The sequence below is a fragment of the Delphinapterus leucas genome, chromosome 1, assembly GCF_059928025.1.
Source record: "Delphinapterus leucas isolate spDelLeu-1000000601 "Yukka" chromosome 1, BTC_Dleu_Yukka2, whole genome shotgun sequence".
Taxonomy (NCBI): Eukaryota; Metazoa; Chordata; class Mammalia; order Artiodactyla; family Monodontidae; genus Delphinapterus; species Delphinapterus leucas.
Genome location: NC_143129.1, coordinates 68,276,368 through 68,297,650, shown reverse-complemented (window position 1 = coordinate 68,297,650; position 21,283 = coordinate 68,276,368). Strand labels below are relative to the sequence as shown.

General features: G+C 44.2%; 1 protein-coding gene across 1 annotated transcript in view; it reads left to right on the top strand.

The window, feature by feature from the left end:
* Window positions 1-5,434, top strand: part of STYXL2 (serine/threonine/tyrosine interacting like 2) — a 34,078-nt gene extending 28,644 nt beyond the window's left edge. Inside the window, exon 5 of the mRNA XM_022560071.3 lies at window positions 1,974-5,434. Within this exon, the coding sequence (XP_022415779.3) occupies window positions 1,974-4,798 (2,825 nt within the window). The 3' untranslated portion in view covers window positions 4,799-5,434. The remainder of the gene's footprint in view (window positions 1-1,973) is intronic.
* The last annotated feature ends 15,849 nt before the right edge of the window (window positions 5,435-21,283 follow it).

The window sequence follows — 21,283 nt, the reverse complement described above, 5'->3', positions numbered from 1 at the left end:
CCTAATAACCACCTCCAGAAGAAGTGAATGAGACCTTGGTACTAATTGTAGTAAATTGTGACCTGGTCGGCCAGTTAAAAGGGGATCCTTGCTGAGGGACAGCTGAGCCCTGAGCTGGAGGAGGGAGGGGATAAGACATTGAATCTGTAGATGCTCTTTTAGTGGCTTTGATTCTGCTTGCTTACCTCCCCCTAGTGGCTGCTGGCCCTTGGCATTAAGGCCTTTCAGCATTATTGGACCTCAGGGCCCTCAAGTCTTGCCTTGGTCTCTGGCCTTCTATGTGACAAAGACATGGTCTTAACTGGTACTGAGATATAATAATAGAAGTCACCCCCAGCCCATATTGTAAAATAGGACTCTTAACTGATTTAACAAATATCCCCGAAGACTGTTGACAAATAGATTGATGACAGCCTGGAGGGAGATCTCTAGTGGTCCCAGTGTGCATTTTAAACAGTCATAGAATGAAGGCATGTTTGTCATGTTTATGAAGGATGCAAAGCAGAGGGGGAAGCTGGGGAATAACTGATCTATTGAATGGTAGAATTGAGACTTGCAAAAGCTTCTGTTAGCCTATAAGAACAGGCTATAACTACCAAAAACATCAATAGGAATTTGTAGAGTTATCTTTATGTTTTAAGAATGCTGCAAGATAAGAGAGACATGGCTTGATAGCAGTTTTTTTAGAAGGCTTTATAGGTTTCAATTGATAAAAAAGATAATTTGAGTTCACTGTGTGATATATCCACCCACACCGCAAGCTCAGATGGCATCAGTGAAGACCCAGTGCCCAGAAAAAGAGTGGCGAGGGGCCCACTCTACTCTGTATGGGTCAGTCCAAACCTGAAATATCTTGCTCCATACTGACACAGCTTCCTTAGGAATAAAACTGATAAATTCAAGTTTGACCTAAAAAGAGTGGCAAGTATAGTAATGGAACATGAAAAAATGTTTGACTAATGATTGAAAGACCTAGAATAGCGAGGAAAAGAAAAAGAAAAAATAAAAAACTCTAGTGAAGAATATGATCGTGATTTTCTTAAAGATTTTTGTATTGGGCTTCCCTGGTGGCGCAGTGGTTGAGAGTCTGCCTGCCAATGCTGGGGACACGGGTTCGTGCCCCGGTCTGGGAAGATCCCACATGCCGCGGAGCGGCTGGGCCCGTGAGCCATGGCTACTGAGCCTGCGCGTCCGGAGCCTGTGCTCCACAGCGGGAGAGGCCACAGCAGTGAGAGGCCCGCATACCACAAAAAAAAAAAAAAAAAAAAAAGATTTTTGTATTCAAGATCTGATTCGTACAGATATATTTATTATTTACCTTTGTATGTCAAAGCAGGAACATTAGGTGCCTGTTACAGAAAGTTATCCTTTGCCCTAACATGTGAAAGAATTTTCAAAAAATTAGAATGACATAAATATGGAATGAGAGGTGTGTGTGTGTGTGTGTCTGTCTGTCTGTCTGTCTATCTGTCTAAGATACTGAGCTCTCTGTCACTGGAAGCATCTGGATGATGGATTATCCAGCATCAAGGAAGTTGTAAAAGGAATCCTCAAGGGACTTGTGGTCCTTTCCAACACTGAGATTCTACTTCTCTGTGATTCATTCATCTTAGGCTCATTCCTTTTCTTCTCTATTCTTTTATTTTTCCTCCTTCTGATGCTCAGTCTGGTGGAGAGAAAGTGCACTCCAGTGTTTCAAAAATGGGGACAGTGGTTAGTTCCTTTTTTCCCCACCCACTCCCCACTCCCTGCTGTGTTCAGAAAATGCGGAAAATGTTTCCTCAAGCACAGGGCAGTGTCAGTGCTCTGTGTGATATCTGTAATATGGGGACAATGATTCTTGTGCCTCATGGGACTTAAGCATGGATGAATATGAGATGCCAAGGAAACATATTAAATCCAGCACATCAAAACAGCTCTTAAAAAAATATACAAGTGCCGTTACATCACTACCTCTTGTGTTTTCTTCTCAGGGAAAGTACTGGTCAGCAGTGAAATGGGCATCAGCCGCTCAGCAGTGCTGGTGGTCGCCTACCTGATGATCTTCCACAATATGACCATCCTGGAGGCCTTGATGACCGTGCGCAAGAAGCGGGCCATCTACCCCAACGACGGCTTCCTGAAGCAGCTCCGGGAGCTCAACGAGAAGCTGATGGAGGAGAGAGAAGAGGACTTTGGCAGGGAGGGTGGAGAAGAGGAGGCGGAGGAGGGCAAGGACGCAGGGAGCATGGTTGGGGCCAAAGTGCACGCCCTCACCGTGGAAGAGGACGATGACGCCACCAGTCACCTGAGTAGCTCCTCCTTGGGGGAGGCCAGCCAAGCCTCCAAGCCCCTCACCCTCACTGATGAAGAAGAGGAGGAGAAACTCTATGAGGCGTGGAAGAAGGGGCAGGGTCTCCCCACAGGCAAGGTCCCCCAGGGCGAGGGCGACAGGAGCTCAGCCTCCTCCGGCCAGAGTGAGCAGGAGCCCGAGAATGAGGATGTGGAGAGAATCGTCCGGGAGTGGCAGAGCCGAAATGAGAGGTACCAGGCAGAGGGGCACCGGAAGTGGAGTAGGGAGGAGGAGGAGGAGGAGGAGGAGGGTGACGACGGCTCCTTTGTGAGCAGAAGACGGAGGCACGTGACGAGTGAGAGCAGCACCTCTGACAGTGTGAGCAGCCACGACATCCGGGTCCTGAAGCAGCAGCTGGAGATGAGCAGCCTGAACCGAGGCGGGAGACGCCGCTCTGACTCGGCGTCCACGGAGAGCACCTGGGACACGTGGGACCAGAGGCTACTGGAGATTGAGAAGGAGGCTTCGCGGAGGTACCACTCCAGGAGCAAGAGAGAGGAAGGAGACGCCAGCTCGGAGGTGGAGAACGGGACGCGGGAGGATGACGAGGAGAGTGTGTCCTCTGAGGCCAGCTCTTTCTATAACTTCTGCCACAGGAACAAGGACAAGCTCACTGCCCTGGAAAGGTGGAAGATCAAGAGAATCCAATTTGGATTTCACAAGAAAGACTCGGAGGCAGGAGACGGCAGCAGTGAGCAACGTGCAGAGGAGGCCGAGGGGGAGAAGAAGAACCTCTCTGACGTCAACCTATCCGCCTACCAGGCCTGGAAGCTGAAGCACCAGAAGGTGGGCAGTGAGAACAAGGAGGAGGTGCTGGAGCTCAGCAAGGGAGAAGACTCGGCCTTGGCCAAGAAGAGGCAACGGAGGCTGGAGCTGCTGGAGAGGAGCAGGCAGACACTGGAGGAGAGCCAGTCCATGGGAAGCTGGGAGGCAGACAGCTCAGCTGCCAGTGGGAGCATCCCCCTGTCTGCATTCTGGTCCGCAGCCCCCTCAGTCAGTGCTGGTGGGGACACAGTGTCGGTGCTCAGTGCCCAAAGCCACAGCTCCCATCCCTCTCAGGCCCTAAGCAATGCAGGGGGATGCTCGGCCTCCGCCCCCACCACACCTCTACCTAACCTGCCAGTGGGGCCCGGAGACACCATTTCCATTGCCAGCATTCAGAACTGGATTGTCAACGTAGTCAGCGAAACTCTCACCCAGAAGCAAAATGAAGGGCTGCTGTTGTCCCACTCACCATCTGTTGCAAGCATGAAGGTGGCACCAGCAGCCAGCTGCCTGGGGGATGAACAAGTCTCCATGCTTAGTGGCCAGAGCAACTCCTCCCTGGGCAGCTGCCTGCTCCCTCAAAGCCAGGCAAGACCCAGCTCCGACACGCAGTCCATGCTGTCCACCCACGTCACACGGAGCTCAAGAGCTGAAGGTACTGGGAGCAAAGTGAGGGGGACCAGCAAGCCCATCTGTAGCCTCTTTGCTGACAGTGTTGACCTAAAGGAGCTTGGCCGGAAGGAGAAGGAGATGCAAACAGAGCTGAGGGAGAAGATGTCTGAGTACAAAATGGAGAAGCTGGCCTCTGACAACAAACGCAGCTCCCTTTTCAAGAAGAAGAAGGTCAAGGAAGATGAGGATGATGACGTGGGTAATAGGGATGAGGACACTGACAGTGCCATAGGGAGCTTCCGGTATTCTTCCCGCAGTAATTCCCAGAAACCCGAAACAGACACCTCCTCCTCCCTGGCTATCTCTGATAGTTATGGAAGTGGCAGCAGAGCTGGCAAAGAGATGGAAAGCAGTATTAATAAGTGGCTCAGTGGCCTCAGGACAGAGGAAAAATCTCCTCCCCAAAGTGATTGGTCTGGAAGCTCCAGGGGGAAGTGCACCAGATCTTCCCTGCTCTGGGAGACAGAGTCTAAGTCTTCCAGTTACAAGTTCTCCAAATCCCGGTCAGAGGAGCAGGACACTTCCTCCTACCATGAGGCCAATGGCAACTCTGTAAGAAGCACTTCACGGTTCTCTGCTTCCTCCACCAGGGAGGGCAGAGAGATGCACACGTTCTCCAGGTCCATGTTCAGTGAGACCTCAAACTCCCGAGAGGAAAGCCCAGAGCCCTACTTTTTCCGCCGGACCCCTGAGCCCTCTGAAGGGGAAGAGTCCCCAGAACCACGGCATCCGAATTGGGCCAGACCCAGGGACTGGGAAGATGTGGAAGAGTCATCCAAGTCAGATTTTTCTGAATTTGGAGCCAAGAGGAAATTCACCCAGAGCTTCATGAGGTCTGAAGAGGAGGGAGAGAAGGAGAGGACGGAAAAGAGAGAGGAAGGGAGGTTTGCTTCAGGGCGGCGGTCCCAGTATCGGAGAAGCACTGACAGGGAGGAGGAGGAAGAAATGGACGATGAAGCCATCATTGCTGCCTGGAGACGCCGGCAAGAAGAAACCAGGACTAAGCTGCAGAGAAGGAGGGAGGATTAAGCTGGGCAAAGTGGATCTGGGAGACACTGAGAACACAGGGAGAGGCCATACGGCTTAGCACAGGGCTCAGGGCATACATTGCCACAGCCCATCAAGGGACAAGGTTGTGGAGAGGATCATATGGAGGGGCAGAAGTGAAATGAGAGGTACCAGGCAGAAGGGCACTGGATGTGGTGTAGGGAGGAAGCGGATGAGGAGGAGAAGAGACATAAATGTAAGGTCCCAATGAGGGACAAGCTGACACCATTTCTGTTGCCCAGTGTCCTTTAAGCTTTGGTGCTTTACTTGTATATTTGATTTTGTTCATCACAGACTAGAAAGATAGGCTTGCAAAGGCACTATAGTTTGTTGGAGACTCCAGCTTACATCCAGGAAGGCTGTGAATACACAACATCGTTCTATATGTAGAGGTTCTATTATGAGGCCCAGGAAACCTATCCTGTGGCACGTCTCACCTCTCCCAGCAATGCTGAGTTCCGGTTGTTTCTTTTGAATGTTTTGGATCTCCATTAAATTGATATGTTGTCAAATATTTCTTCTTCATTCTGGTCACTTTTAGCTCTTCGGATATTAGCAGAAACCCAATTTAAGAGACAGATGTGTTACCATAAGCCAGCCTCACCTTGTGCTGCAAAAGCTGTGTCTCCAGAAAATACCGTTATCACCTTATTATGAAAAATAATAACCAAGTATTTAGTTTAGGATACAGTGCAGTGGGAAGACACTAGGGGGACCCTTGAGAGTAACAGAGGGAACTCGAGAAAGAGAGAACAGGTGAGAGTGGCAAGTTAAAGGTAGAGAGTCCCTCTGGAATTGCAGGGAAAAAAAAGCAAACCATGAGGGAGACAAGAAAAGAAGCCCAGTACAGGGAGATGGAGATGTATCTTTATGAAATCTTGTGGTCATCGTTGCTCTTCATTCCTTGGAGGATCATTGGACAATGCAGTGGGCAGTCAACTTGATCCTTCCCTGCACTCTGGATGGGCTAAGTTGGTGAGATTTCCTTACCTTTTGTTCTCAAGGGTTTCCACCCCTCCAAACACAGGTTGAATTGCCGAAGCAAGAGGCATATTTTGGGCACCTACCTCAAACACTGATGGACTCATTTCTATAGTTCCTTTCAAGCTGCAGCATCTTGCAGGATTCGAAAACAGGCACATGCCATGCAGGGGTCCAAGATGTCTTGATCAGTCAAAAAAATCTAATTCATGAGACAAAGTTGGAAGGGCAGGAGATAAGGAGGAATCCACCAATGGGATGAATTATATGTGATCACTAAAACCTTAGTTTCATGGGACATGGAGATGATGCATCCTTTCTATGTGGATTAGTTAACATTACACATTGCAATGAGCACAAAGATACCAAGACAAAAGGAGCAGACTTGAGCTCAAACCCAGACCTGAACATTAGCTGCTGTCCAAGTAACTGAATTAATTTGCTCACCTTCCCTCTAACACTTCAGCCTGAAGTTCAGTTGCTGATGGAACTCATCTCCCCTGCACCGGCTGAGGGAGAATGAGGCCTTAAAAAAAACACTGCTCAGCCTTTGTCCCATTTGCCCCTTTTCTTCTTCCTTTGCTCATTTTACTTTAGTCAGCCTTAGTCCCTAGTTTCCATGCTCAACAGGTCATTCTCATCATTCAAGATGGCGCTATCCTCATAGGCCCACTGCAAAAAGGCTGGTTGTGGCCCGTTTTATCTTCTGGGTGAGCTCAAGTCTTCCTCTCTCATTTCATCCCTACAGGGAAGTTTCTGATACAGGCACAGACAATCACTTGAGCGTCTATTCTAGAAGGTTGATCTTCTGGAGAGAGGATTGAGAATATCCCTGGGACAACAGCTCTCTTTTTCTTTTCCTGATTTTCTTACCTTGAATTATCTTGCAATCTGACCATCAATATTTAGAGAGCCAAGTTCGGGGACCAAATTAACTGACAGGTCAGCTGAGCAGCTGCCCCCAGTGCCCATACATAAGGATCCAATTAACACAGCTCTCTACACATGTCTTTTTTTCTAACCTAACTGGAAAATAAATAAATTGATCTCAATCATGTCAAGAAATTAAAAAAAAATTCCTAGTCAATCCTAACTAATAGCCCACTGAATGGAATTTGATCAAACATGTGAAGCATCTTGGTTTAAAGAGTCACCCTGTTGTTCTCCAGACCTGAATTTGAGCCTGGTGGAAACAGACCAAGGAGACCACCTAGGCTGCTTTTACTTGAGCTCATAGGCTAGAAGGGCAACACTTGGTCCACATGGTCCATATGTGGACTAGCTCAAAGAAGGAAACCCAAGAGGGGTCAGGGTGAAGACCTAGAGAAAGGCTTTTGCTTACTGTGTCTCCAAGGATAGCTCCTTCGGGATCCTGTGCTCAGGGAGGTGTCTGCCTGAGAGTTCAGGATTCTGAATTCAGCTTATTCCTGGAGTCCAGACTATATCTTGGTAAACCACATCAGTGGAAATTTTATATGAGTTATAATGAGCTTGAAGGAATAGCTGGGATTTGAAGTATTAAGATCCCAGCTATGACTTCTGAATTAGACCTAACCTAGGATGATAGATTGCACTTCAGCCTTCTAGTCTCTGAATGACATTAAAAGGTAGGCATTGTGTCAGTAAAGATCTCAGTAGATGATACCCAAAGTGGTAACTGACAAGAGTTCAATGGAGGAACTACTTACAGAGGCATGGGCAGGGTTAAGGGATCAAAAAGGAATAGCAAAGCACCCAGGTACTAGAATAGTGAGATATTGATACCACTCTAGGACTGAGGGGGCAAAGTGACGGAGCTGTTTGCAGAGCCCAGCAAGAGCCATAACCATGGGAGGAGGGCCACCTGGCAACCTGGCAGGGGAGTGAGGAGAATGAATACCACGACCTCTCTCTCCTCCTAAATATTGATCTCACGCTAGTAACTTTCATTGGCCAAACCTAACTGGAATCCAGCGGGTGGGAGAGCCCAGTAGTCTGGAGAACAAAAAGTGGACTGGGAGGGGCAAAGAGAGAATTACCAGCACAGAGGTTAATACATTTAAATGGAAAGGCCATCTCAGTAGAGCCTTTCCAATGATGTTTTAAATGACTGGGAACAATGTGCACTGAACACAAGATCCACTCTTAAGAATTAATTAACGACTGGAATGTGGTTTTAGCTATGCAAAACCAACTAATAGAGTCAGTGATTTTGTTTTACAGGAAAGAAAAAGAGGAGACAGATCTGAATCAATGGCCTTCATCTACCTCTGAGTTATATAAAAAGCTCACTTAGAGACTTCCAGGATAGGGGTAGAATAGCATACAGAAAGGGGCCCCACAGGAGTGGAAATCCTGCACAGGATGCGGAGGTTGGTAGTAAGAGAGAGAGAACACATTTTTTTTAACCTCCAAGGTGAGGCCCTAGAGGGGAAATGAAGTCATGGAGTCTGTGAAAAAAAAATAAGGTGGATCCGAAGCACCCTAGCAGGAAGCAGGAGACACACCCAGATTAGGTAATTCAAAAAGGAATCTCGTAAAGGAGCCATTTACAGAGGTGTGGGCAGGATGGAGAGGTATAGTGTGCACCCCAGGGTTAGGGGTTAGATCCCTGGGCCTAAAGAGGCAAGAGCTGTTACTAGACCCCTAGAGACAGAGGGGCCTGTGCAGAGGGGTCAGTCTCACAAAAGCTGAGACCTTTGGTCTAGGGAGCCATGTTGACAGGACCCCATAGGAAAGGAGCCAGAGAACTTCAGCCTCCAGCCCCCTGCCGCCACCCAGCCGTCCCCAAAAACAACCCAGAGGGAAGGGAGCTGGTGCCTGCAATCCATGTAGGTCAGCCTCCTGGGGCACAGAGGAGGGGAGGAAGGGGAAGGATGGACCATGGAGCTGGCATGGCAGACAGAAGATACCCAATAACAGGGGCAAAATTTCAAGCCAGTGCACCAGTTATCCTGTGGTATATTGCTTTTAGTGATTGGAATATTACCAGAAGAGGGCATATGAATTTCTCTGGACTCCCTGAAACCTTTATCCCTGGTGTTATTAACCAATGACAGTGAAATAACTTCTTGCCACAACCTGCCTAAAACATTCCAAACAGAGTTGCCTTTGTGAGAAGAATCCTGAATACACATTTCTACCTACTCTTAGGATCATCTACTCCTATGAGCTTTGGTTCAGGGCTCATGTTTTAAAGCACTATTTTCTGTGTCAGCTCCTGCCGCTGTGCAGGATGCCTGCCATCTCTTTCAGGTGCCAACCAGAAATCAACTCCCCATCCCCACCACACACACACTCACGAGGAAATTTCATGTAAAATCTGTATTTTAAGTCACACCATCCCGCCCAAATACCTGCCAAATTAGTATAAATACGTCCATGTGCATGTGAAGGTAATCAGTTTTATTTTTATAGCTTCCAAACACCACCACTGTCATTTGAGGACATCGTGGCCCCAGCTAGCATCTGTGAGCATCTGTGCACGCAGATCACCCGCTGCAGCAGCTGAGCCTCCCCACCGCCAGCCATTCAGTCACCTGGATCCTGGGTGGATATGGCGTCTCAGAGCGGGTGGCAGATCCACTTGGTTCAGCTTCACGTGTCTTTAGGTTCGTGGAGGCAGAAGCTGGATTCAGCTTTGGTGGCAAGTGGCCACAACCAATAATTCAATTCAATTTAGCTCAGTTTGATAAACATTTCTTGAATGCCAGTCTTATACCAACACTGCCCCAGGGCACTCTGCTATTGAGAGCATGCTACCTGAAGTAATGGACGATAGAGACAATCTCAAGTAAGAGAGAGTCCTAAGTCCCTCATGAGAAAGTATTTTTGAAAAATTGCCCAGGTTAGACAACTATTAAGGCACCTGGGTCCAAGCTTAGTAGCCTGCCAGGTATATCGGAAGAACACCAACCACTGAATCTTGAAAGCTCACAGCCAGCTTTGACACCTCCTTTCCCTCGTCCCTCACCTGAGCCAGGTGATTCTGCTTTTTGCATTTGCTTTCTTCATTCCGTTATCACCACCACCTTTCCAAACCGGGACTCTTATTCAGCACCTGGCGATTGCAGCCTCATTTCCTCTCCATCTAGTCTAGAACCCAATTAATCTTCAGGTTCACAGTTCTGGTTCTTTATATTCTTCTGCTTAAAAATTTCAATGGCTCCCTATTGCCTATGAAATGAAGCTAAAATTTCTTCCCTTGGTATTCAAGGGCCGCCTTCCGCTCCACTTCCAGCCCTATCCATCATTCCCTTCATGTACCACACCTTCCACCTCTGTGGGAAGAGCATTCCATTTCGTACATTCCTCTGTGCCTTTCTCAGGCTTTCCCCTCTGCCTTGGGCTCCCCCACTGCCCTCTCCATGCTTAGACAACCCACCCTCCGAGGTTCTCCTCTATCAAACCTCTTTTAGCCACCCTGGACGCATGAGTTTCTTCCTTCTCTGTAATCACACAGCATTTTGTTTGCAACTGTCTTTGGCACTTACCACAGCCTGCCTTTTATTATAGGAATTTGGTACATAAGGTTAAGAATGTCAGGGCTTCCCCTGGTGGCGCAGTGGTTGGGAGTCCGCCTGCCGATGCAGGGGACACGGGCTCGTGCCCCGGTCCGGGAAGATCCTACATGCCGCGGAGTGGCTGGGCCCGTGAGCCATGGCCGCTGAGCCTGCGCGTCCGGAGCCTGTGCTCCGCAACGGGAGAGGCTGCGTCAGTGAGAGGCCCGCGTACCGCACCAAAAAAAAAAAAAAAAAGAATGTCTACCTTTTAGGGTTATTGTGGAGCTATAATTACATATTATTTTAATATGCCTAGGCAGTTCACGGCATCCAGTAGAATTTAATAAGTAAATTGTAATTTGATATATGTAAGTCTACAATAACACGTTATTATTGTTATAGTTATTATTATAACAGACACAATGTGGCAGAGTGCTTAAGAACACAGCTTTGGAATCTAATTGAAAAATAACCAACTTATTAAATTTTTACCATATTCCAGGCGCTATGCTAAGAGCTTCAGACATAGATTATCTACTTTATTTTCTTCAAATTGTTAACCTTATTTACTTCATTATTTTAAACGTATGATGTGCTAAACACTATGCTAGCCACTGGGAATTCAGCAGAAGTCAAGACAGATGAGAATTTGCCCTCAAGGAGCTAATAATTTTATTGCGGGAGATGGTAAAAAAAGGAATTTAGAATATTTAGAATATTACTTATATATTTATTTTGATTATATGTCAGTCTCTCCCTACTAGAGTGTAAGCTCCATGGGGTAGTTGTTCCCTGTTGTATCCCCAGCACTAGAAGCCAAGCCTAGGAGAAAGGGGACTCTCAACAAACATTTATTGTGGCTAAAAACAGTAGTGCTCTGAAAGATGGAGGTGGGGAGAGGGGTGTTACTTCAGATGGGGTGATTAGGGAAACATCTCTCTGATGTTTCAAAGAAACTGTTAGGGACACTGAGGCTTAGAGAGGTGAAATAATAAATTAGCCAAGGCCACATGGTTACTCTATGCCAAAGACAAAATTCAAATTAAGACAGTCTGATTTCAGAGCCCACACACCTTGAAGGGTGGGTGACATCTGCAAAGTATTCAGGACAGTGCCTAGTGCATAATAATTGCTCAATAAACATCTTTTACATCTTCTACTGGATTGTTAGTCTTGAAATCAATTTTGTTTTAAAAGCATGGAATTATTGATTGGCTAGTGAATTAATGATTCAGCATGGATCATCTTTGGGACCCAGAGAGTCAGTTTGTTTCTGTTTACTGATACTTTTCCTTTTTCTTTCCTCTTTTTTTCCCCTCTAATGAGTGGGCAAGATGCTTAGCGGGTGATGGGAGAGAGAATGTCACAGGATACTGAGGGTTGGAGGGAATTCCAGGTGTCTGTGGGAGGCACAGCAGTTCAGCCAGCTGCTTGGGAGAGCAACCCCTCTTCACCAACATTGACTGCTGGACCGGAGTTGCTGGAAGCATTTCTCTCCAAGCCGCAGTAACTCTGCAGGTGCTTCATCAGAGCCCAGTCTTGACAAATGTCCATGCTTTCCAAGGCAGAGCAGGGTCTACTGGGGAGGAGGGGCTGGGAGGGGAAAGGAAAGCCATCAGAGTAATAACTGCTCCTGGCCTCCGCTCTGTGCCAGCTGCCACCAGCCTGCTCTGTCCCCGTTCACATGGGGCTGCTAAGAGCTGTTTGGGGAGAAGCAGGCACTCCTCAAAGGAACACAGAACAAGGAAGGCCCCTGTAACAGGCAAAAGGGCAGACAGCAGGCATGACTCACTGCCATTTGCTGGGCGTTGAGACCCTGTGGCTTAAATGGATCATTGCCTTATTAGCATTTCTCAAACTAGAAGACCATGCAAACAAGCGCTCCAACAGGAAGCAACGCAATGGCTTCCTGCTCCCACTCCAGTGGTCCCGGAGAGCACAGACCAAGAGAGGCCCCAGAGTTCTGTTGCTCTTCCTTACGGAATCCCATTTGGAAAGCCTGCTGACCACCTCTCAGCCACATTCCATTTAGCCTGCTGGCAGATGTAACAATTCTGCAAAGCCAGTGTTAATATCCCCATTTTACAGATACGAAAAGTCAGACTGAGAGGGATTAAGTGATGTGCTCAGAATCACAATGTAAGTAGGGAAGCAGGGATTTGAACCTAGATATGTCTGATCTTAAAGCTACTTTTTTCTACCACACCATTTTGCTTTTAAAAAGATCTATGCCCAGGGAGGGATTAAACCTGCAATTGCAGAGAAATCTGACTGCAGGCTGCTGACAGATTGGCCATCCAGAAGATGCAGTCCCTGAACAAAGCCCATGCTCGGGCTGGCCTTCCTCCATCCTGCGTGTTAGCTGTCTCACTAATAATCAGTCCAGTGCGAAAGAGTGCCAGGAAGATGACAAGCCCGGAACCCCCAGGGACCACTCTTAAATAGGAGCTTTACTTAAAGGATGGGATGTTCAAAGAGGCTGAGATTTCCACACGCACTCTCTTCTGACTCCTGGGAGAGAAGCTTTCATTCCAGGGAGTCACAATATCTGTGCGTCTTTCAGACAGCTTTCTCTTTTTAAAGCTGCACAGCACAGGCAGTTGTGGAGCTCTCGATTTATTACAAAGGCTGCTGTGGGAGACGGCAGAGAGCTGGAGTGTGTGTGTGTGAGAGGGAGGCAGAGACAGAGGGAAAGAGAGACAGAGGCAGAGAAACAGAGACAGAGATATTAGGCAAATCACTCATGCTCACGGTCCCTCGAACAGAAGAAACATGCTCCCTCTTTGATAGCAGTGGAGTCAAGATGAATGAGGATTTCAGTTATTGAAACTGAGTTCCCCTAAAACCAAGTTCCTCTGCTGAGTTTATGATTCTAACACCTGTTCCCCTCCAGATTGAAGATTACCAGAAAAGGGAGGATTGAAACTGAGCAGGACCCTGAGGATACGAAAGCCTTTCCGCGTCCCCGGTTTCTTGTTTGTAGGAAAAAGTCTTCAGCCTCCTAGACCTTCTCTGAACTCCAATGGGCAGATTCAGACAGTTACTAATTAGGAAAGGGAGGGAATGCAGAAACAAAGGAGCATTCAGGAAACAACACTGCAGCACAGAGCAGGGTCCTGGTTCCTCCTGAAGGGGTATACGTAACAATATATCTCTGAGTTCTTCTACTGGAACTAAGGCTACCCACCCAGGTGGGGGATGGTAACTTCAGGCCAAGCACAAGTACTTGGACCCCCAGAGTGGTTGGAGTCAGATGGCTGATGATTGAGATTTGACCCTGTTACCTCACCACCAACCAATCAGAGGAAGGTCACACACCCTGCAGTCTTTCTCCCCCAAATGTTGCCTATAAAAACTCTTCCCTGAAAACCATCAGGGATTTTGGGCTTTTTGAGCAAGAGCTGCCCATTCTTCTTGCTTGACCCTTGCAATAAATCTTCCTCTGCTCCAAACTCCGATGTTTCAGTTTGTTTGGCCTCACTGTGCGCGAGGCACCCAAACTTGGATCAACAATATGACCAAAATTCAGCCAAAGAGGTTTAATACTAGACCTATTCAGTAGACAAACATTATATTTATTAATCAACAATAATTGGGACCTGCTATAAAAGATCTCCCTTGTTGGTTTCATTCATTCATTCCTTCTTTCATTCAACAAGCATATATGGAGTTCTTACTAGGGGACAAGAATTGTTCTGGGTGCTGGAAATGCAAGGATGCATGAAACACGATGTCTTTCTCTGAAGACTTTGAATACAGTCTAGCAGATTGTTTAACAAAAGGCACTTAGAGCCCAGAGGCTACTTTGGCTTGAAATGCCAGCATTAGACTCTTTCCTTTGAGTTAAAGCACCAGCTACAGTTAAAATGTCTGTGAATTAGGGGTAACTCAGTGGCATGGACTAGCTAGTGTTCCTTTGAAGTGAGACAGACACTAAGAAAGTTTTGATGGAGGAATATCAAAAGGTCCAGGAGCCTATAAATTGTGTCAGTAGAAAAACAAGGGCAACATGAGGCCTTTTGCAAATCAAGAAGAGGACCTCCTTTCTGCCTTTCTTCTCTGTTGTTTTACGCCTCTTAAGATACACACATCTCTGCACACGCTGCAGTGAATTACAAGATGGAGCACAGCTCACTTTCGACCTACTGGCACTCCACTACAAAAACATTTTCCTTTTTTTAAAAGTCTGTGTGTGTCAGTAGTTCAGCCAAGCCGATCAAGGCTTTTTATTTGATGATGAAAATTGTGGAATTTTAGGTCATAATGTTTCCTGGACACAAAAATATTTTTTCCAATATGATTGCAAACTGGATGATTTTTTAAATTGGGTTTACTATTATAAAATATTTTCACCGCCCCATATCAGTAAACAATATAAACTAGGCACTGTAAACCTGGCCTTGTAGGCCTGACCCTCAGTGAAATCTCAGCTTTTTTTTTTTTAAGAGTCTACAGTCCCTTTTTTATTGGGGTATAGTTGATTTACAATGCTGTGTTAGTTTCAGGTGTACAGCAAAGTGAATCAGTTATACATATACATATATCCATTCTTTTTTTTTTTTTAGATTCTTTTCCCATTTAGGCCATCTTAGAGTATTGAGTAGAGTTCCCTGTGCTATACAGCAGGTTCTTATTAATTATCTTTTTTTTTTTTTTTTTCGGTACGTGGGCCTCTCACTGTTGTGGCCTCTCCCGTTGTGGAGCACAGGTTCCGGATGCGCAGGCTCAGCGGCCACGGCTCACGGGCCCAGCCGCTCCGCGGCATGTGGGATCTTCCCGGACCGGGGCACGAACCCGTGTCCCCTGCATCGGCAGGCGGACTCTCAACCACTGCACCACCAGAGAAGCCCTAATTATCTATTTTATATATAGTAGTGTGTATATGTCAATCCCAATCTCCCAATTTATCCCTCCCCCCCCTTATCCCTTGGTAATCATAGTTTGTTTTCTACATCTGTGACTCCACTTCTGTTTTGTAAATAAGTTCATTTGTACCCTTTTTCTTTTTAGATTCCACATATAAGCGATATCATATGATATTTGTATTTCTGTGTCTGACTTACTTCATTGAGTATGACAATCTCTAGGCCCACCCATGTTGCTGCAAATGGCATTATTTTGTTCTTTTTTATGGCTGAGTAATATTCCATAGTATATATATGTACCATGTCCTCTTTATCCATTCCTCTGTCGATGGACATTTAGAGTGCTTCCATGTCCTGGCTATTGTAACTAGTGCCGCAGTGAACATTGTGGTTCATGTCTCTTTTTGAATTATGGTTTTCTCTGGATATATGCCCAGGAGTGGGATTGCTGGGTCATATGGTAGTTCTATTTTTAGTTTTTTAAGGAACCTCCATACTGTTCTCCATAGTGGCTGTACCAATTTACATTCCCACCAATAGTGTAGGAGGGTTCGAAATCTCAGCTTTAAGACTGAGTTCTGTCCAACTTTCCTGTACACTTGAAAACAACACAACATTGTAAATTAACTATACAAAAAAAGCTGAGTTTTGTCCAGATGAATGCCATGTGACTGTGACTGGGTTGGCCACCAGATTCCCACAATACCCCCAAGTGTGTCCAACATGCCTGGCAAAGCCAGCAGTTCTTACCATGGAAACATGTGAACAGATCAATTTAATTCCATGGAAACATTCAAAATATCCTTCCCTTCAGCCCAGAAAATGCCATTTCATTAACTTGTGCATCTATCTACATAAGATATCTGTCACGCTGTGTTTATTTCATTATGATGAAGTTAAGAAACGATCAAGAAAATTTTAGAATAAAAATGGCATCAGACATTACACTTTTATCTTTTTTGTTGTTAAATAAAATTATGTTTCCCCAAGTCTGAAGTTTTAAGTCAATTTTCAGAAATTTCCTCCTAGACTTCCCCAAGGACTTAGCTGTATTGGTTGTACCCCAAACTCTCCCCCCATATTACCACAGAATCTCCCAACTCATCTTTGAGATGACTCCATCCAGGTTTTCAGGACTCACTGAGAACTTTATGTAAACTACAGCCAGTATATCTCAGCTTTTGTGACTCCACAGACGCTCAGTGATGAAGCAACAGCCAAAGATAGGCATTTTAATCACCATTTTACAGATGGAAAAACAGCTGTAGGAGTTAAATAAATCCCTCAAGGTCAGTCAACTAGGAAAGACAGAGTAGGGGACCTATCTTATAACCCTAACCCTGGATCCCATGATTTCTCTCCTGTGCCACCTTGATAGATTTTTGTTCTAGACCCAAAGCAAGATGTGAAGGCATTTCAAATTTTTGATAAAAAGTAATAATAAAATGTGTCTATTACAACATCGTAGACTTTTTTTACCGTTAGGTGTCAGCAATATGACCTTCCACATTTTTTCACTTCCATACCAACTCTCTAGCCACTAGGAACTTTCTAGAAAATTATCAATTTCCTTGGGGTGATTTTTTAAATTTCCTCATTAGATGAAATTCTGGTTTTCCTCAAGAGTATCTTTAAAATTTCTAGGCAATACTTTTTTTTCCCCAAGCCTTTTTCTGGGGTGGTCATATCTTTTGGCCACATTCTGAGTGTGTACTTTAATATGGAAGAGTTTAACTCAAGATTCCCATAAACATGTAAATGTCCATTTGATTAGATATTGCTACAACACATGGTCACTCAGTGGGCTAGCCCCATGATTAGTCTTAAACTAAAGTGTTCTGTTATTTTCTCCAATAAGGAACTGGATGCCTCTTTAAACCACTTGATCATTTCTGTTTATCGAAGTCTGTTTTGCTTCTCTATATGGTGTTGTGCATTGGTCTCGGAATGTTATCAGTAATGTTCAGTGCCACCATTGGTGGAGTGTCTACAGGACCTATACCAGACATTTTTTATAAATTCTTTTACTCATATTCACATCAATCCTATGAGGTAGATATTCTACACCCATTTTACAGATAAAGTAGATTTAGAGAAATTCAGTTACTTGCCTAAGCTCACACATCTAGATTGCCAAAACTGGCCTTAAAACACATTTCTGCTTGACTCTTAAGCCAACACTGTCTCCCACACTTTACTTGACCTCCCAATTACAAAATGCTCTAACAGGTATAGCATAGGATTTTGGAAGCCCAAAGGCTGTTCTGATTCTCCTAATTTATTTTATCTATCATTCCCAGACCTCCAAATCAAAGACGGATATCATAACAAACCCTGGGCAGATAATTTTTAATTGAATGGTCTATATATTGATGTTTCCTCAGTTGGATGTCCTGATCATGTCTGGAGTTATTTTCTATGTTTGTTCCTTTTTCCCCTGGGGAGATACATTTGATCTGAGAGCATCTGTTATTTTCTGGAACAATTTTCTCATTTGGCTTTGAGCTTGCTGTAGGTATCCGATGTGCTTCCTCAGATTTGTTGGTTCACACCACAAACATTATTAATACCTACTGCTTGAGACTATTCGGGTAAAGTGAGAATGGCCTTTGTTAGTAATGCCACTATCAGCTTTCTTAATTAAGTTGCTGATACGTTATGTTCTAGATACTCTGAAAAAGACAGAAGAGAAATGGAGCCCCTGTTAATGCCGTTCTGAAGCAGAAATACCCTCTTCACAGTGCCAATAAAAGAGATCTGCATCTATTACAGACAATCAGTATTTCCACTATGGAATTATGGGGGGCTACAGGACATTGGTGAGTTTAGTGACTTTGGCAGACTTCTGCTGTCACTAGAGTAGAGGCACTGTTTAAAGGGGGGTTAATTGCTCTGGTCTGAAAGAAACATTGAGAATAATAGGAAACTCCTCCACGTCAAAAGTGTTTTCTGTAAGACATACGGCTTCCAGATTGGAAAAGACAAAACTATACTCATTGATCGATTAGAGAATAAATTAAAGAATTAAAAGAGTAGATAATGAAGCGTAAACTTGAGTGACACAGACCTTTATACTTTTTTCAACAACATTATTGAGGTTTTTTCCCTCCATAACCAAAAAAGGAAAAAATAGAAAAGAAAATTTCAGTGAAGCAAATCTGTAACATACAGAAAAACATACATAAAAAATCATACCACCTGGAGATAATCACTGTTTTGATATTTTTCTATACATGTATGAATATGTACTTTATATATTTGAGATCACATTATACAGACTACTTTTAAACTTAATAGTTTTCCCATATAAGACATTTCTAATAACTTTATAGTATTTCTATCTTTGGTCTGGGACTCATTTTACCAATTTCTATCGTTGATTAGTTAGTTATGTTTTCTGGCTTTTCCTATTATAAACGACATTGAAATGAATCACCTTATACACACCTGGTTGTGTATCTATCTAGTTGTTTCTTTAGAATAAATTCCTATGAAGTTACTACCTCAATGCATACATACCTAAAAAGCAAAACCCAAAACCTCTTTGTAATATATTGCCAAGTTGCCTTCTAGAAAATTTGTATTAATTCAGTATCAGCAACAGTACCTAGCTCTCACATTCCCACCTATGCTTGGTATTATCAAATACACGCACTTTTGCCAATAAAATAATTTGAACGCTAATTATAGCCAACATTAACAAATGCTTCCTGCTGCCATGTGGTGGGCTAATGCCTTACTAAGAGCTCGTGTGAGTCTGCCATGTTTAGGTCCTCCCTCAGCCCAACCAAGTGAGACCAACCTTCTAGTCCCAGGCTATGCTTTATCCACTGCTCTCAAAGAGACTGGAAGGGCTTCCCTGGTGGCGCAGCGGTTGGGAGTCCGCCTGCCGATGCAGGGGACGCGGGTTCGTGCCCCGGTCCGGGAAGATCCCACATACTGCTGAGCGGCTAGGCCCGTGAGCCATGGCCGCTGAGCCTGCGCGTCCGGAGCCTGTGCTCCGCAACGGAAGAGACCACAACAGTGAGAGGCCCGCGTACCGCAAAAAAAAAAAAAAAAAAAAAGAGAGAGAATGGCAACTAAAACCCCAACACCTTCGATTCCCTCTTTCATCTGATAATGCTCACGAGTCAGCCACTCTGGCCACCGGTTCTTTGTGCATTATTCCCAGGATGCTCTGTACTTCCTGGCTATACCTGCACACCTTCCTTTTGCAGGAACAGCTTACAGCTCACACACCCTTACAGATCCACCCTCTTCTCTGGGTGCTCCCATCCTTGCCTAGCCTTAAAAGAAAACTTCATTCAGGACACGGCTTCAGTGGCAGCCCTCTCAAGCAGGGACTATTTATTCCTTTACTCATCGCATACCTCAGGGCCGCATGTCCTATTTGCTAGAAGAAACAGCTGAGGGTGGTTGCCCAGAGAAGGCAGAAATCCACAGTGAGGAGAGCAAAGGCAGGTGGCTGCTGATTTTTGTTATTATCTTTATTGTTTTATTTAACTTGAAAAATGACATACATGTAAAACAACACACATGCATTAGTCTGATAAAAAATAAAAGTTAAATTTCAAAGAATAAAGTATAGAAAGTATCAGTAACTTACCCAAAATCACATAATAAAATGTTATCTCATTGTTTTGCTTTATTTGTATTATTACTGCTGAATTTGACTTTTTTTCGGTATGTTTTTACCGACTGTTGGTATTGTCATAGTTTATAAATTGCATCACTCATCTTTTTATTTTGGGATGTTTATCTTTTGACTAATTTATATAAACTCTTTAGTTATTATGCACTTCGACTCATATGTCTTGTAAATCATTTCCTTTGTTATAGTTTTATTAATGCTATTTTCCAGATATATAGAAGTTTTATGTTTTCATACACATTTTCAGTCTTTTTCTTTATAGTTTCTGCTTTGAAAAGTCTTTCTTATTCAATAGTTCATACATACCCATTTATATTTATACATATAGTTTTTCATAGTATTCCCTCACAACCCTCTGTATTTTTGGAAGGTTGGTAATGATGTCCCCTTTTTCATTCTTGACTTTAGTAATTTCTGTCTTTTTTCTTTTTCTTTTTTTTTTGTCTTGCTCAGTCTAGCTAAAGATTTGTCACTTGTGTTGGTTTTCTTCAAAGAACCAACTTTTTATTGATTTTCTCTATTGTTTTTCTATTTCATTTATTTCTTTTTAAAAATTTTTAAATTTTATATTGGAGTATAGTTGAGTCACAATATTGTGTTAGTTTCAGGTGTACAGCAAAGTGATTTAGTTATACATATTCATATATTTGTTCTTTTTTAGATTCTTTTCCCACATAGGCTATTACAGAGCATTGAGTATAGTTCCCTGTGCTGTACAGTAGGTCGTTGTTGATTATCTGTTTTACATATACGTCAATCCCAACCTCCCAATTCATCCCTCCCTGCCACCTTTCCCCCTTGGCATCTACAAGTCTGCCCTCTAAGCCTGCGAGTCAGTTTCTGTTCTGTAAATAAGTTCACTTGCAGCATTTTTTTAGATTCCACATATAAGTGATATCACATGATATTTGTCTTTCTCTGACTTATTTCACTTAGTATGATAACCTCTATGTCCATCCATGTTGCTGCAAATGGTATTATTTCATTCTTTTTTATTGCTGAGTAATATTCCATTGTATATATGTACCACGTCTTCTTTATCCGTTCTTCTGTCGATGGACATTTAGGTTGCTTCCATGTCTTGGCTATTGTAAATAGTGCTGCAATGAATATTGAGGTGCATGTATCTTTTCAAATTATGGTTTTCTTCAAATATATGCCCAGGAGTGGGATTGCTGGATCAAATGGTAGCTCTGTTTTTAGTTTTTTAAGGAACCTCCATACTCTTCTCCATAATGGCTGTACCAATTTACATTCCCACCAACAGTGTAGGAGGGTTCCCTTTTCTCCACACCCTCTCCTTTATTGTTTGTAGACTTTTTGATGATGGCCATCTGACCAGTGTAAGGTGATACCTCATTGTAGTTTTGATTTACATTTCTCTAATAGTTAGCGATGTTGAGAATCTTTCATGTGCTTTTTGGCCATCTGTATGTCTCCTTTGGAGAAATGTCTATTTAGATCTTCTGCCCAGTTTTTTTTTTTTTTA